The sequence below is a fragment of the Heteronotia binoei genome, chromosome 5 (assembly GCF_032191835.1).
Source record: "Heteronotia binoei isolate CCM8104 ecotype False Entrance Well chromosome 5, APGP_CSIRO_Hbin_v1, whole genome shotgun sequence".
Taxonomy (NCBI): domain Eukaryota; kingdom Metazoa; phylum Chordata; class Lepidosauria; order Squamata; family Gekkonidae; genus Heteronotia; species Heteronotia binoei.
In genome coordinates, this window is record NC_083227.1 from 74,431,189 (window position 1) to 74,449,094 (window position 17,906).

Here is a 17,906-nt window from a genome sequence, read left to right on the forward strand (position 1 = left end):
CCTGCATTTGTACTGGCACTCATTAAGATTGCTTAAAATAGGTAATTTCTTTTAACAGAAATATGTTTACATATGTATTTTCTTAGTACAGTTTTATTATCTTTTACCATTATCCAAGCAAGGACTCAAGGCTATTGGTAATAAAAAGAATGGTAATAATGGTAATAAAAAGAATGTAATTTGCTTCTGACAGTCATAAGATTACCTTCTACGAATACATCAAAAGAAAAGGAAAAGAAAAGTCCCCTGTGCAAGCACCAGTCATGGGTGCATTCAGTGTAAAATCTTAGGGGATTTAATTATTTAAGAACAAAATAAGCCACTCGCATGAAACTAGGGCTTGATTTCAAAAAAATATTCACCAAGAGTACTGAGAACAAGGTAAGAGGTGATTTATTTTCAAACTAAGCATTTTTCAGCTTTAAGGCTAGAGATCATTCCCCCAAATAACTAACTCAGCGCAGCAATTTATGGAGAAGACCATAAAATAAACGAGATCCTAAAAGGTGCCTTCTTAAAAGGAGCCTGTGACCTCTTTTTGAGATCCAGTTTGGTGTAATGATTAAGTGTGCGGACTCTTATCTGGGAGAACCAAGTTTGATTCCCCACTCCTCCACTTGCACCTGCTGAAATGGCCTTGGGTCAGCCATAGTTCTCATAGGAGTTGTCCCTGAAAGGGCAGCTGCTGTGAGAGCCCTCTCAGCCCCACCTACCTCACAGGGTGTCTGTTGTGGAGGGAGAAGATATAGGAGATTGTAAGCCTCTCTGATTCAGAGAGAAGGGCGGGGTATAAATCTGCAGTCTTCTTTTTCTTCTTCCAACTCTGGGGTGACACTGCTTTCACAGCAGACTTTTTACGGGGTGGTTTGCCATTGCCTTCCCCACTCATCTACACTTTCCCCCCCAGCAAGCTGGGTACACATTTTACCGACCTTGGAAGGATGGAAGGCTGCGTCAACCTCGAGCCGGCTACCTGAAAACCCAGCTTCCACCGGGGATCGAACTCAGGTCGTGAGCAGAGCTTAGGCCTGCAGTACTGCAGCTTTAACACTGCGCCGCAGGGCTCTTAATACATCAAAATATCTGACCAAATCCAGCAAACCACAACATCAGTACAGGAGAACTGATATGTTCATGAGGGTTTTGTAGGACAAACAGAAAAGACAGGACAATGTGAATTATAGAAACAAATATGGAGGAGACTTCTCTTCCTGAGAACTAAAAAAATTGAAATGGCTAAAATTACATAACTTTGTGGACACTCTTCTGGGATTATTGAAACACTAAACTAAACAAATAATGCTTTCTTACAAATAGTGTCCTCACTTCAGTTCCCATGGAACATGGTTGGTCTTGGAGAGCCAGTTTGGTGTAGTGGTTAAGTGTGCGGACTCTTATCTGGGAGAACCAGGTTTGATTCCCCACTCCTCCACTTGCACCTGCTGGAATGGCCTTGGATCAGCCATAGCCCTGGCAGAGGTTGTCCTTGAAAGGGCAGCTGCTGTGAGAGCCCTCTCAAGCCCCACCCACCTCACAGAGTGTCTGTTGTGGGGGAGGAAGGTAAAGGAGATTGTGAGCCGCTCTGAGACTCTTCGGAGTGGAGGGTGGGATATAAATCCAATTTCTTCTTACACATGGATCTTAGAGTGTCAGTTGGTTCACAATATACACATTACAGTAGATACTTTATTGGGTTTATTTTATGGTCTTCTCCATAAATTGCTGTGCTGAGTTAGTTATTTGGGGGAATGATCTCTAGCCTTAAAGCTGAAAAATGCTCAGTTTGAAAATAAATCACCTCTTACCTTGTTCTCAGTACTCTTGGTGAATATTTTTTTGAAATCAAGCCCTAGTTTCATGGCAGTGGGTTTTGTTCTTAAATAATTAAATCCCCTAAGATTTTACACTGAATGCACCCATGTACATGAATAAAGCTTCAATGGCTAGAACATCCATAACTTATATTTCCTGTCTTGCATATCATAGTTAGGTAGATGATAACTGCCACACTATAAGCAAAGGGAACTGTACACAATTGATAGGCTTCTGTTCCTTCATCATAAATTTGGGGCTTCCAGTATTGGGCTTGGAGCCTAAGCAGTGTGAGTAGAGGAGAGCAACTCCCATTTCTCATTAGCCATCTTTGCCTCCTAAAATTATGCTTCTTTAGGTTCACCAATTCAAAAAACCTGGGGCTGGTTTTAAAGTGGACATATGCAGCGGTGTGAGGTGAATCAGACAAAAATTACCCTCCTCTTCTAATGGAAAGGCCATTCTACCAGAGGGACTTCTACACCAGCTTTATGGCCCCACAGGCTCCAAGCCTTGGCTTTCTGAGGATCTCATATCTGTTGCAAGATCAGAAATACCAGTCTTATCACACCTGAAAGATTAATTCATTGTAGCATAAACTTTCACGAGCTTGAAGACCATATCAGATGCAGATAGATGAAGTGGACTCTGATTCATGAAAGCCTGTGCACATGGAGCAACAGGGCCAATAACGGTGCCCTGGGGCTGTTTCAGGATGGGAAAATGGCAGGGACTTTGGCTTAAGCCCCATCTCTCTGTATTGTAGTCCTGATCAGCCCGCGTGCCTCAGAGGGTTACAGCAACAAACAATCCAGTTGTACTTATAGACTTCTTACTCTGCCCTTCCTCCAAGAAACTCAGGGTGGCATAAATAATCCCTTCCCCATATTTTGTCCTCACAACCCCCTTGTGAGAGGGTTACATTGGTGAGAGAGAGTAACTGACTCAGGGTCACCCAGTGAACCTCATGCAGAGTGGGGATCTTGAATCTGGGTTTCCAGCCCAACACAGACCATTCCACCACAGTAACTCTTACACTGGCTTTATTTTATGATAGTTATCTCTGTTCTATAAAATAAATATTTAACGTGTCTAGAATAATACATGTTCTCTTAATAAAGGTCCCTTTCCCTAATGTTTCTAGAGTTCCCCTGGGTCCATGTTTGATTAAGAGATAGCCTAGGAGCTCTGCGAATGCCAGAGTTCTAGAGAAGAAAGACACAATGTAAATTGAATGGAATGGTTTTGAAAAATTAAATCATGAAAGATGTATATTGTCCAGTTCAGGCAGGCATCTGGGGCCAGAGGCAGTAAGCATAATCCAAACACAGTCGGAGGTCAAAGCAGAGCTGTGATTTTGTTCATCTCCCCTTCCTCACTCTATTCCACAAACTCTCCTGTCCTCCAACATGACCTTTTCAGGAGTCATAGGAAAATGCTATGGGAAAGAGAATGTGCATTTGTAGAGTCCCCACAAGTACAACAAGGAAGTGGCAGGCAACAGAGCAGGCATAGCTTTGTATTATAACCACTTCTTTATACTCTCCAGTTCCAGGTGGATCACAAAGCTAGTGCGGGCAGGTGAAGCTTTCCAAGGGATGGAAGTAAATAATATCACATGGTAGATAGCATCTCATTAAGCATCTATTAAAGAGGGCACTTTTTCTCCAAGCTTTTGGCAGCCTTGTCAATAATTTGGTACGCTGGTCACCAATAATATCAATATGAAAACATAAAAGCAACAGTACACAAAAGCAAGAACAATTTTCCTAAGCAAAGTGTAGTAGATGTGGATTCAATTTTAAAAAAAAAGAACAGAATTGCGAGATCACAGTGGTTCACCCATTCCTGCATTCTGTTTCATCCACTGGCCAATCAAACGTTCCCAGAATGCCTACCAAAAAGGCATGGAAGAAGTTCTTTCTCTGGTGTTAATCCATGGCACTGGTATCACCATTTCTGAACATGGGAGGTTCTAAGTACTTATTTGGGCTAAGCCATTAATAGGCCTCTCATCCTAAAAGGTGACTTATTCTGTATTAAAGACAAAAAAAGTTATAGCCATCACAATCATAACATCCTGTAGTAGAAAGTTCTCCAAGTCAATCATTTGAGTGAAAAGGTATTCTTTTTGTCAGGCCAGGGGATATGCCCTATTTAACTCAGTGTTTCTTGTTTCTGAGTAAACCTATCTAGGTTTGTGCTGAAAGAGACTAAACTATAAAGCAGTCTGGCCCCAGTTCAAATTTCCCCTAAACCATGAATAAGGTAATAGGTGCTATCAAAACCAATCCAATGCATATTTTCGCAGAAGTAAATCCCACTGTGTTCAACAATAGTATAGAACTGCAGCCTTGGGAAGCTACCTGTTTTACTTCAGTAACCAGTTTGCATTCTGGGGATACCAATAGTGGCCTCTTTGCAATGTTGTGAGAATTACTGTGAATGTGTATGTGAATTATCTTACGTTTACCAATGTCCTCTTTTCAAAGAAAATGTACTCCTTTTTTGTATTTGTCCTCTTTGACTCTTTTTTTTAAAAACCCAAGATAATGTCTGCTTTTGGGGTTTGGCAGCTGAGCCTGCTTTACCCTGCAGTCCCCCAGTGGAGGCAAGCTTCAGCTTAAATATTAAGAGTATTTAAAATGAAATTCGTCATAATGATCAGTTGTCTAAAGTAGTCAGTCAGGAAATATGTCCTTTTTGCTTTTCAAAATATGGTAGCTCTGATTGTATTAAACGTTCTAAAGTAATGTATGTGATACATACCTTTTAAATGTCCAAGAATAAAATATTTATCCTCAGGCTCCTCACTCTCCCTCCCCCCCCCAAAAAAAAAAAAATCTGAAAGAGACTTTCTTAACTGTAGTGCAGCTATGGATAATGCAAATGTCCGTTTGCTCCTATGTTGCTTCAGTCACCAGTAGTGTGCCATCAGCTGTACAGAACACATCGGCATCACTCAGAGGTCTTTTAAAACTCGTCATAATTATTTTAAACTCATAGGTCAAGGCAGAATTACCAGATCATGGTTGGGAAATTCCTGGATATTTATGGATGAAGCCTGGGATGGCAGATATCTCAGTGGGGTACAATGCCACAGAGGCCACCTTCCAAAGCATCCATTTCCTCCAAGAGAACCGATCTCTGGTCTGGAGATGAGCTGTTATTCCAGGGGATCCCCAGGTCCCACCTGGAGGCTGGGATCCCTAGGCCAAGGCGATATGGGGTCTCTGCAAAACATGGACATAAAATGCAAAGCACAGAGACAGTTGTTTCTTATAGCCTGTTTAATTGAAGTATATTCTTGGCATATCTGTTGAGTCCTTTCCCCAGACGAAGCCTGGTTTAAATTCTTTGCCATGAAGCTTCCACAAAATAATCTCTGTATACCTCATAAAGAATGTGGTGAGATTAAAGTGGGGAGAGAGACGGGCCGCCTAATTTGTCCTGAGTCCTTTGGAGAAAAAGTGAGATTTACCAAAAATAGCTGCCATAAAATATAAAGGATACCTGTGTGTGACAGCTCAAAGGCGGCTTGAATTACTGTAGCATAGAAAACAGAAGCACACTTCCGGCAGCCTCTCCACTCAACCCCCCCCCCCCCTTTGCATTTGTCACCGCCGCTACATCCCTAATCTTCAACAGGCACCCGAAATGCGCAGACGCGGAAAAGCAGCTTTTCATGATCCCCCACATAACAATGGCCACCAGGAGGAGCGCGTGCGTGATGCGCTGCGCGTCTCCCCACAAAGTAATGGCTGTTTGTAGGGGTACAAGCAGTTAGTAGGCTTGCTTGTGTGGCTGCTCGGGGTTGGTATACATTTCTTTCAGCGCCCAGCTCCACCGAGATGCCGCAGAAGCCCGAAGAGGAGGAGGAGGAGGAGGCAGGCCGGGGAGACTTGCGACGTCTGCGTTCGGTAAACACGCGAGAGCCTTGTCAGGTCATTTTTTGCAACCGCAGCCCGCGTTTGGTGAGCCCCATCTGGCTGGACTTCGATGGGAAACCGCGCCCCTATCCGAACCTGCAGCCAGGCACAGGACGCCGGATGCACAGCTACTTGGGTGGGTACGAGGAACCTTATAGTGGAGGGCAAAAGGAGTCTGCGTGCGCGATAAACGAGTAATGGCCTGTTTGGTTCGATGGGCACTGGACACGAATTAGCAGGGTGGGTTTCTGTGTGGGCAGTAGAGCTGCCTCTTCTCTGCCTGTGTATGAATTGCAAAGATTCAACAAGTGAGGCTTTTTTGCCATAGTAGGATTGTGGTGGCTGTTGAATTTCTGCTTGTAATGCCTCTGTTTAAAGGCCTCTGCTAAGATAGTAGCTAGCGAATTTCGGGACGCACCGCCCCCCCCCCCTTTCATGGCGGTGTAAATGACAGGGAATCCCAGATGGGGAGCTGAGGACACATATGGCAGCTCTCTGTCTGCTTTACAGTAAAGAAAATGCTGGTGACAAGGAAAGATCAGCTATCTGAATATGGCCACCCCAGTAAAAGTTGCCAAGTTGCCGGCTGGACCCATGACATCATTTGAGCTATACTTTTGAAGGGCTAGAGCAGGGGTGGGGAACCTTTTTTCTGCCAAGGGCCATTTGGATATTTATAACATCATTTGCAGGCCATACAAAATTATCAATATAAAAAACAGTGCTCTGCCAAGGGAGAACGATTCAGGCCAGCAAAATTAATGTAAATAATTGTTTTTCTATTTGAAGTCATGTGGGGAGAGCCTAATTTGCCACACACACGTACACATCGCTGTCCTAGGTCCAGGGCTTTTTTGTAGAAAAAGCCCAGCAGGAACTTATTAGCATATTAGACCACATCCCAGCAGCAGTCCTTCACAGTACCCACCACTGAGACTCCACAGAGAGTGTGTGTGTGAGAGATAAATGGGGGAAGAAAGGGAAATAAAATGGAGGGATGAAAGGGAATAAAGGAAAATAAAGAAATAATGGGAAGAAAGGGAAGTTAAATGGGAGGAAGAAAGGGAAACAAAGAAATGGGGGAACGAAATAGAAATAAAGGGAAATAAAGAAATGAGGGGAAAACTTACCCGAACTATGACAGTGACTTTTCCAAGCTCCACAGTGATCCTAGCCAGCCAGCCAGGCCCCAGGGAGGTCACCACGTGGCTTGATTCAGCCCAGCAATCCCCAAGGACCAGACCAAGTGATCTTGAGGGCCATAAACAGCCCTCAGGTCAGACATTCCCCACCCCTGGGCTAGAGGCTCAGCACTGGAAGTATGTATCTCTGAACATGTATAGAGTGCCTTTCTTTCTCTGCCAAACAGCTACAGTGAGCTTCTGTTGCATCCTGAACCCAAACTACATGACAGCAGCAGACACTGGTTTTCAAAAGTGGGTCTGCCTTGTAAACGTTCACATCACATGGATGAGGGTTGCTGAACTCTCTCCCTTGATAGTAAGTCTTCCCCTTCTGGAGCCCCTGCTGGGCTCAGCTGTGAATGGAGTGAAGATTCAGTATCTCCACCAGCATAACTCCTTTGATTGCATTTCACATCCTCAGATTTTCATTTGCATGGACAGATCCATGTTTAAAGATTTAAGTTTGCCACTAATGTGGTGTTTGGGCCTTAGATAACCTGGAAAAATATGAATTTGATCCATATGTGAACTTCTGTTAAGATCAGAGAGTTGCCTGGGGGCCCTGGTAGAATTCTAACCAGAAAAACCAGTTGTCACATGGCAAAGGGGATTCCTGGTAGAATTCTGGTAGAATTCTAACCAGAAAAACCAGTTGGTAGAATTCTAACCAGAAAAACCCTGGTAGAATTCTAACCAGAAAAACCAGTTGTCACATGGCAAACGGGATTCCTCTGCTTGAGTACATGTAGTGAGGAAGAATGGAGAGGTTCAAAGGAAGTTCTGAAACTGTTCCTCATTTGGTGGCTTGGTAATTTTTATAGTAGATTTTTTTTTAAGTTCAGTATTTTTTACACTCTGCTTTCAGTTTTGATTTCTCAAGAAGGATATCTTAATACAAAAGTCTGCTTATTTATTTATTTATTTATTTATTTATTACTTTACATTTATATCCCGCCCTCTCCGCAAGCGGACTCAGGGCGGCTTACAATATCATAAAAACAATCAATTCCATAAAACATATAAAACCATAATACACTTATCAGTTTAAAACTATTTGCGCTGTCTCAATCCAGTCTGGCGGTATTGGGTACAGGCATGATGTTTGATTTTTCTATATCAAGCTTTGTAGTTTTGATGGGGGGAGGGATAATGTATGCCTTTGCAGTAGTGTGGGTATACTGTCACCTGATCCCATGTATTCCAGGAGCCAGGAAAACGGTAAATTAACCTATGTTTTCTTTGTGTACTTTTCTGGGTTGTAATGTGATTTTTAACAGCTGCATGTTCAGTTCACAATATTTATGTTATTTTGGTTTTAGAACATCTTTGGTTGTTCAGAGATGCAGGGACAGATGATCGTCTGCAGGTCAATGAGGCAGAGCTGTTTGTGGCCACGCGCAATATGAATGGACAGCCCATATTGGCAAACATTACATTACCAGGTAAATTATCAATACATATTCTAGAATGGACCAGATTAATTCCTTTATCCCTTTGTATTGCAAAAAAAGCGTATAAAAGGATTGCCAGTAGCACTGCTCTAAATCAGCATTCAGTACCATTACTGAGACAGTTTAGTGCAGTGGTTAAGTGTGCAGAGAACCGGGTTTGATTCCCCATTTCTCCACATGCAGCTGCTGGATGATCTTGGGGCAGTCATAGTTTTCTCAGAGTCCTTCTCTCAAGAGCAGTTCTTGAAAGAGCTCTCTCAGCCCTACATACCTCACAGGATGTCTGTTGCGGGGACAAGAAGGGAAGGAGATTTTAAGATGCTCTGAAACTCCAAGTGAAGGGCAGAGTATAAATCCAATCTTCTCCTCCTCATCATCATCCTTTTTGTTGTATCCTACTATGAAACTTTATGGGATTAGGATTGGGAGGCACTGTGTACCATTTGGTTTTTGTTGGAAGTTAGATCAAAAAAACAGGATCCTGGTATGATTGGAATGGTGTCTATGGAACTCTGTCCAGGAGATTTATTATTCCTCTCCATGTGGTTTATTTTATGGAATTTCTTAGTGTCAGCTTTGTATCCCATGCTATTTAACATCAACATGGAACCACTGGAAGAAGTAATCTGGTAGCATAGAGTGTGCTGTCCTCCTTTTCATCTAATGTAGGTGGAATAGTGGAAGTCCTGAGCAGATATCTGGATGAGATGAGGATGAATAAAAAATTTAACCCATACAAGGCAGGTGATGATGATATAGGCTGCTGTGAATTGGTTAAGTGAGAGAAAATGCCTGTGGGATTTCCTTTCACTTAATGGGATTATACTCCCTGGAGGATCAAGTTTGTATCTTTGCCAGGGTTCATGAACCCAGCTTTGTTTCTTTAACAAGGGGACCCTTTTGCCTACTTAGGCTGATTTACCAGTTTTGCTCACTATTAAATCATAAACATGAGGCCACTGTCCCTTCATTTATAACTTCTAGATTAGATCAAGGTGGGTAGCCATGTTAGTCTGTATCAGAAAAGAGCAACAATTCAGTAGCACCTTAATGACTAACAAAATTTGTGGCAGGATATGAGCTTCATGAGTCACTTCTAAGTGAGCAGTGACTCATGAAAGCTCGTACCTTGCCACAAATTGTTTCTTTAAGGTGCAACTGAACTGTTGCTCCTTTCTACTTCTAGACTAGACTGTTGCAGTGTACACTGTATAGGTCTGCCATGTCCAGAAACATCAGTACTTCTAAAAATCTTCCGTTGGATGTGAGCAAAACAGAGCACTGATTCTAATGTTATTAACAGTTGTTAGTATTTCTGGTCACATCTAAGAATTATAAAACCTGAACATACTGGGTCCTAGTACATGATGGCTCACGAGTTCCCATATATACCTTCCCAGATCTCAAGATCTGCCAATGAGAGCCTGCTCAGAATACTATCTTAATATTTATGGCTATCAGGAGCACGGCCTTTTCAGTAACTACCTCAGTTATGAAGTTCCTTCCCTTTGGCGGTCTGCCTATCTTTTTCAGTAGCCTCCTTGTGGAGGCAGCTGAAATTTGTTCTGCCAGGATTCAGGTAGCTTTTGATGTGAGTTTGTTAACTAATCCAGGAATTTTATTTATTTTAATTATTAATAAGTAGTGTCTAATTTTATTAATAAAGAATTTAATGTCTAATGCAATGGTTAGTAAATCTCTTATAGAGGCATTACTTTAATTTTTGAATACATTAATAAAGCACTGTAACTACTTAGTAGATAAAAATATTCTGATCTATTTAGATTTTGCTCGTGTGGTCTCATGGCAATCTAAACTTATTTGGATCATATTCCTATTTACCCAAGAGAACATCTTTGATGTCATCATGGCATTCACATTAGACGGCCATACACATTACATACCCCTAAATATTGAAAAAACTTTGGTGGGAGACTATATAATATTCAGGTGGAATATAAAGAAATGTGAATTAAGAGACTCTGGCAGAGCAGACTTTGGATGCATGATGATCTGGGATAAGTCCCTAGCCATCTCCTTTTAAAAGATATTGTATAAGTAGTTGTTTGGGAAGGTCTTTCTCTATAGTCATAGTGAGTCTCACTCACTAGAAGCTTCATATGGATCCCCATTGAGGCAAAAGATGGGTATGGTTGCCAATCCCCAGTTGGGGGCAGGGAATCCCTCGGTTTGGAGGCCCTTCCACTACTTCAGGATTATCAGAAAGGGGGGGGGGGATGTTTCATTATATCCTATGGAGACCAGTTCCCATAGGGTATAATAGAGAATCAGTTTGTGAATACCTGGGACTGGAGGAGGGTACTGTTTTTTGAGGGAGAGGCACCAGATTTTTAGCATAGCATCTGGTGCTTCTGCTCAACCTCCCTCTCCCCAAGTTTCAAAAAGATTGGATAGGGGCTCCAATTCTATGAGCCCCAAAGAAGGTGCCCCCATCCTCCATGATTTCCAGTTAAGGGAAGGCAATTAAAAGGTGCATGGTTTCTTTACATGTGATGGTCAGAACCCCCTTTGAAGTTCAGTTGTGCTCTTCCCAAAGTTGCTCCTGACTCCACCTCCAAAGCCCCCAGGTATTTCTTGGGTCATATCTGGCAACCCTAATGACAGGGTATAAATAAATACAATGTATTTTTATTTAATTTTTATGCAACCTTACATATGGTTGCCAAAGCAGCTGAAAACAGCCATAAAAATAAAACTTGTTAAAACAATTAGCCATCATCCTAAAAACCACCCGATCAGATACAAAAAAGAGGAAATGATATTAGTAAACAGTCAATCAACTCAAAGGCCTTCTGGAACAAGGCAGCCCTTTAGGGTACTTTGGACCTAACTGCAAAAGGTCAAAACCAGCTTCTTGTATTCAGCCAAGAAGGGAACTGGAAGCCAAAGTAAATGTTGCATTATATGGCTTCCAATAAGGATCTGTTGTAGGAAAATACTATATAAAAAAAAGAAAATCCCCCAACAGGATCCTCACTGTTTTATAGTCACCAAACTGATTCATAATTCTGTGTTTGCAGTTATTTTTTTTGTTCCCGAGTTGTTCATAACAAGATAAAAATCATTTTAGTGTTTTGCTAGCTTTTTTCCTGTTTAGTGACACAATATTAAAATAATTATTATCCAGTGCATCTGTCTAAACACAGGTATTCAGGATGCATATCTTCAGGAAGACACTAAAAAGTTCATTTTTTCCATCTGTATGCAGTGTTCACTCTGAAGGAGAGATGTCTTCAGGTTGTCCGTACCTTGGTGAAACCAGTGGATTACAGAAAACTAGACATTGTTAAGTCACTATATGAAGATCTAGAAGATCATCCTGACATTAGGAAGGATCTTCAGCGGCTTTCCTTGGAAAGAAGTGAAATGCGAAGGAATTAAGTCTCTGATAGAAGAGAAGACTCCTAATTGGACAAACTGTTTCCACTAATAATTGTGGGGTACAAATTGCATTTTCTATGGCTTATGAATACCCTTCAGTGATGTTATGGGGTTTTAGAAGGCAGAACTTGCTTTTATGTAGAATGTATAGCTTCATAACACAGACAACCCCAGCTGTGGGACAATGATCTACTATGTTAAATCTTGGTTAAATCTGGACAAAACCAATATTTGCATAATTTTGATTCATGGAATGCCAAGTACAAAAACTCATCCAGATGTTACACAACTGTAAGAACAATTGCTGCTGAAGCTATTTTCATGTTTCTTTCTCTTTATTAATTTATTATAGATCAGGGTATTCCTAAAAAATTGAAGTTGGGCAAATGCATTCTCATACCAAAGGATGAACCTTCCTGAAACCATAAATCACTCCCCTAACTATCTATGTACTGTGGCAGAAACTTTTTGGCTCCTTTGATTTGTCCAAAGATTTCTTACACATTGCCGTTTCAGATGGGGCTTTGAGATGTCCCTGTCTGTGGTATCTGCACTGCACTATGCAAGTATGTGATGCAGTAAAAAAAAAATGGTATAAAGGGAACACCGTTAAGTGTTATGTTTTAGTTAAGTGTTATGTTTTAGTACTCTGTATCATTCCTGTTTAAATTGGTATCTTCATATCAGTGTTTTTCCCAGTTCATTCAAAATAAGCATCTGACAACCCTGTGATGGTGGTAGACTCTTCTACCAGAACTCACTTTTAACTTGGTTCAGATTTTAGTATTGCGATACAAGTGAATGGAGTAAGTGTGGGGATCATACCTAGCTTTTCCTCTTGCAGGTTCCAAGCAAGAACCTAACAAACCCAGCAATCTGTGAATACTTGTCAAGGGCTTTTGTCTCCCTCGTCCCATACCAGTACAATATTTTAACATTGTGAGGCTGACTACTGAAATAGTATCTTTTAGTCATAGGGAGGCTAAGGGAACTCTCATCATATTCTGGTATTTCAAACCTACAGCTAATAAAATAGCACCACTGTGTATGCTGTAATGTTAGACCTCAGCACCAGCAATTATTACTGATTGATCTTGTGCACTTATCTGTAGTCCAAATGCAAATCCTTACAGAGCTAATGTGAAATTAAATTCGTTGTTGTTGGAACATAATTTTAATTTGTTGTGAATTGTTACATTTTGTAAGGCACTAGTTTGTGGAGTAAAGTATGTAGTATCTTGGAGAAAAAATATTTCATATGTACATTCTATGATTTTTAAACAAATGTGTACCTTGGATGTTACCTTGAGGACAGCATTCATGAATTTAACTGGAGCTTTCCCTTGGAGAAAATAAATGCATGTAGTTTGTAGTACAATAAGAGTTGAAAGAAGACTGTTAAAATGCCAGTTTTTCATTTGTGGTGGAAACCCTTGTCAGGATGGGAATTCTAAATAAGTTGTTTAGCACAACTGCCTGCTGGAAGCCTTCTACTGTGCACATGTTTTGTATGTGTGCCTTTGGATTGCACTCTTTGCAGACAAGATATTCCTCCAGTTATGTATTAGGCTTTTTAATTGCAACACTAAGGAACTCAAAAGTGGAAGAAATGCAAGGTTCTTCCACTATCAGGGGTAAAAATGGCTTAGTGTCTACATAGGCCTGATTTTAGTGACCTTCATGAATTTTTGTGTCTGATTTCGGAGAGCTGCCAGGGCACTTTCTGCTAATACATAGTTTCATGTATATAAAAGATTTTCAAGATATTAAAAGTTTCTATGCCTTTGTACTCCTTTGGTTTTCCCTTTTCTATGCCATTGTATTTCTTAGGTTTTCACCTGCCACTAAGATTCATGAAACTCAATTGTTACTTTTCCTGGTACTCTTATAGTTCAGCATAAGTGTAAGCAAGGTTGGTTGCAAGCACTACTGTAGCCAGAATGGTGCAGGTTGCTTAATGCTTTTATAGCCAGTATGGCATAGTGGTTAAGAATGGCTGACTCTAATCTGGAGAACTGGGTTTGATTCCCCATAAAGCCTTTTGGGTGACCTTGGGCCAGTCATAGTTCCCTCAGAATTTTGTCAGCCTCACCTTCCTCACAAGGTGCTGTTGGGACAGAAAGGGAATGTGATTGTAAACTGCTTTGAGACTCCTTAGGGTAGAGAAAAGCAAGGGTATAAAAAAATAACTATTTTTCGTCTTCATCATCTGATAGTTGTTTTTACATTCTTCATACTTTGATCACATAATAGTTTATTGCAATTGGTAATTTGGAACCTGTTAATTTAAAATGCCCTTAAATGGTTTTTTTTCTCCCTGTCACAGAGATATAATTTGGCTTTTAGTCCAGCCCTGGAACCTGAGGGAAGAATAAGGAGCCCTCTTGGGTTGAACCCCTTCAAGTGACACTTGAGACAATGCAAAAGTCAAACGGAACAAAAAATTTTGTTTAAAAGACAAGGGAAGGTCTGGTGTAATCAGGAGTTGTAATCAGTGGTTGTACAAATTGTAATTCTTTATATGGGCAAATGAGGTTTGTTGAAGATTATTTTCTTAGTTATTGAGATCTTAATATCAAGAGGCTTTCCGTCTGTGTTTTCCAGACACTACAATGCTTCTGAATAATTTCTTATTCCTCCTATTTCCTTGGGGCTGGTACCTTCTTTCAGTAGCTAACTCCCTTCTTTTTGATCCCAAATCACTATCTAGCTTTTGAGGTGTCTCAAGCAGTTTCCTTTCACAACAGACAAAGGATCTCCTCCTCCCAGGGATAACTCTCCCTGTTTTAACTGGGAAGGGATTCTTCTTATTTTCCTAGAAGATTGATCCCCTTTCCTTTGGCCTGAATGGGAGTTTCATCTCACTACCCAACAGCCTTAAGTCTCGTTCCCAGTTCTTGTGTCTGCATAAAACTGCTTTCAGCACAGGCTGAGACTCTTTGGCTGTGATCAGACATACAGTTTGATCCAGTGTGGCCCCGCTTCTAATTGATCCAGGGTTGTTTTTTTTTTATAATGGAGAATTCTGATAAGACTTACCCCCTTAACCTACTTGAATGCACTTTCACCCCATCCTTGATGGATCAGATGCAGCAGAGTGGGGCAGTGGGCTTTCCCCCCCTCATTTGTCTTCTGAACATGCGCATAAATGCTTATGGGAAACAACACTTCACACTCCTGGCAGAATAGCTGCAGCTGATGGCCAACGGAATCACTGAAAGAGGCTGCTGGGATAGGTAATCCAGTGTGAAGAAAGTGTGTTTTAAACTATGCGTTTGAAAACTTCCAACTTTTTAAAAATTTCAAAGCCAGGGGAAGAGAAGCTTCATCCTGGCTCAGCATTAGGAAGAACTTCCTGACAGAGCGGTTCCTCAGTGAAACAGGCTTCCTCAGGAGATGGTGGGCTCCCCTTCCTTGGAGGTTTTTAAAAGAGGCTAGATGGCCATTTGACAGCAATGAGTGGACTTAGAGGCAGGTACTTGTAAAATGAACTTAGAGGCAGGTACTTGTAAAGTTTCTGCACTGTGCAGGGGGTTGGTCTAGATGACCCTGGGGGTCTCTTCCAACTCTATGATTCTATGGTCCTGTGTACTGCTGGCATTTTTATTTAAACGCTTGGAGCAAACCTGGAGTCACAGCCATTACCTTTAGACTGTCCCATCCCTCCCTCCCTTGTCTGGAAAAAAAACCTTCTCTCTTTTCAAGTAACCCCAAAGCACAGGAAAAAAGCTGCAATATCCAGGCATCTTTCTTTAGAAGTTCTTTTTAAATAAGTTCCTATGTATGTGAGAGATTGAAAAAGAGCGATGTGTGAATATGCAGTTATGCGCACATCACTAACTAGTAAAAAAAAATGGTGCAGCTTTTGCACCAGGAAAGAATTCAGATAACCATAAGTGGCTTGACATCACAGCAGGATGGTTAAGACAGTGAAAACTGAAAGGTGAAACTAGACAACTCAGAAAACAGCACAATGGATCAGTTTAAAGAGGGATTATAGTGGGAGCACAACAACTCAGGAATGGGAAGCAGATGTTGCTGTCTGGTGCACTTTAAATCCGGTAGGGAACAATGACAACTGATTAAACTGCATGTCTATCACCACCTTTTAGTTCTTCAACAGTTAAGGTACACAATCATTTCTCTTCTCTCAAATCAGGAATTTGTAGGAATGCCCCTTCCCCTTCAGCACCCAGCTAATAAAAATTTCTGCCCTTAGCTGGGTCTGGCCAATCAGAGTGCTTGGAGTACCAGCCACTCAAAGCTCTCCATTCTTGTGGAGATTTAACTCTTCACCTCTCAGGACTCTGATAGTGTAGCATTTTGCAGCTTGTTTCAAGGGCTGTCTGTTACAGGTACCCTATGTATAAATTTGCCTGCTACCATCATGGAAGTTCCTTTCTTGTAAATTCTAAGGATCGTTCTTCCAAATCCTACCCATCAAATGAATAAATGTTTCTGGGAAGCACTTTCTAAGGCAGGGGTGTCAAACTCATTTGTTACGACAGCCAGACCTGACACAAATGAGACCTTGTTGGGCTGGGGCATGTCAGGCTAAGCCATGTGTGTACCTTATTAAAGATTAGGTAGCAGATATAAACTTTATAAAGAACACAAACACAATTAAATATATTTTTTTAAATGCTTAAAATGTTAGCACTCATTGGTCTTAAAAGTACTTTCTTTGTATTTCTTGCATGGGATCCAGGGAGCTAGGAAAAGGAAGCTGGGTCTCTTTCCTTCCTTCCCCAGGGGAGAGGGTGGGGGAGCCTCAGCCAACAGAAGGGAGAGAGGCTTGGCTCAATAGCTCTGCTGGGCAATTGTGAGCGCCTGGAAAAACAAGCTCTGCTTCCCCCCCCCCCCCTTGCTCCCTGATCCTTAAAGGCAGAAAAACAGATAAGTTAAAAAGACCAAGAGTTAATTTTGTGCCATGGGATTCCCCGTACTTTCCAGTTATCTAACTTGACTTCAATGGACTATAGTTCTATTGTGTCACCTGGAAATTTAATCAAGGCATAGCTTGGCCGCTAGCCTGTTTGGAGGGTGTGGCAATTTAAGCGACTTCCTTTACCAGCAAGGAATATTTACTTCTGGAGCTAAAATACTGGAGGGGCAAAACTGTCAACTTGTTTTTCTTTCAAAAATCTGGCAACTTTGATGTTCAAAAACTATCCAGTAATGAGAAACCTCACCAGTCTCCATACCATGAATTAACAAACGCACCTTAGAAACGCACGTTATGGCGCATTGCCAATCAATACTCTCTCTAAGCTGTGGTGTCTTGTAAGTAAAAATTCTACTTCATGAGCTACTGCTTAAATTAGTTTGCTCTGGGGCTACTTTTCTTGAGCTAAGACAAAAATGTGTGAGGCAGAGACTTAAAAAGCTAAGCTAGCTCACACTCAGCTTAGAGGGAACACTGCTGCCAATTAAACTTCAGGCTTTGGAAGTGGAACGAACTATTCCTATAGTAGAACAACAAAAACCATCACGTCCCACAGGGACGCAGCCTCAGCCACTCGCTGAAGAAATGGCGCACAAAACTGACGATTTGCTTTCACGGATTGCACAAACCCTGAGTAAACTAACTGCCCCTTGACTCGATGGAGTTCACCACACGATTCATCTGACCAAGGAGCAGACCGCGCGGGGAAGTGAGCGCTCGTCGTACGGGGAAATTGACGTCAGAGAAGCGGGAGGAAGAAGGAAAGAGTCACATCTGGGTGTGAGACGACTGGCGAGGTAGTCAGTCTGTTGGGCAGCCTCTGCCAGGAAATCTGGCTAGGGCGGTCCGCGCTGAGGAAAACAAACGCGATCTTATTATTCCGAAGACTGAGAAAGACAGGCTTGCTGGCTTTCTCTTGATGGACGGCTGTTGTTGCTACTGGCCTAAGCAGAAGAGAGCCCCCCGCGCGTGATACGGGCAGAAAATGGCACTGCAGCCACATCCCTCGCCGCCTTGCCCAAGGGGTAAGGGGGCTCAGCCGTCTCCTTACGTGTACAGCATCCCTTCCGACGTGCTGGGGAAGTTTTGCGAGCAGATGGACTGTTTGAATGATTATGACTGGATGCGCTTTGGTGAGGAGCACGAGAATCGGGGGGGGGGGGGCGGGCAGGGCGGAGGAGTA

At 41.9% G+C, this 17,906-nt stretch overlaps 2 protein-coding genes across 2 annotated transcripts in view; both read left to right on the forward strand.

The window, feature by feature from the left end:
* The first annotated feature begins 5,473 nt into the window (after positions 1 to 5,473).
* On the forward strand, positions 5,474 to 13,567 carry VHL (von Hippel-Lindau tumor suppressor). The gene is made up of 3 exons (XM_060239637.1): positions 5,474 to 5,877; positions 8,245 to 8,367; positions 11,606 to 13,567. The coding sequence occupies exons 1-3, from the start codon at positions 5,664 to 5,666 to the stop codon at positions 11,776 to 11,778; spliced, it is 510 nt and encodes a 169-aa protein (XP_060095620.1). The 5' UTR covers positions 5,474 to 5,663; the 3' UTR covers positions 11,779 to 13,567.
* A 3,777-nt stretch (positions 13,568 to 17,344) lies between these two features.
* Positions 17,345 to 17,906, forward strand: part of IRAK2 (interleukin 1 receptor associated kinase 2) — a 38,098-nt gene continuing 37,536 nt past the window's right edge. Inside the window, exon 1 of the mRNA XM_060239640.1 lies at positions 17,345 to 17,856. Coding sequence (XP_060095623.1) covers positions 17,709 to 17,856 — 148 coding nt within the window. The 5' untranslated portion in view covers positions 17,345 to 17,708. The remainder of the gene's footprint in view (positions 17,857 to 17,906) is intronic.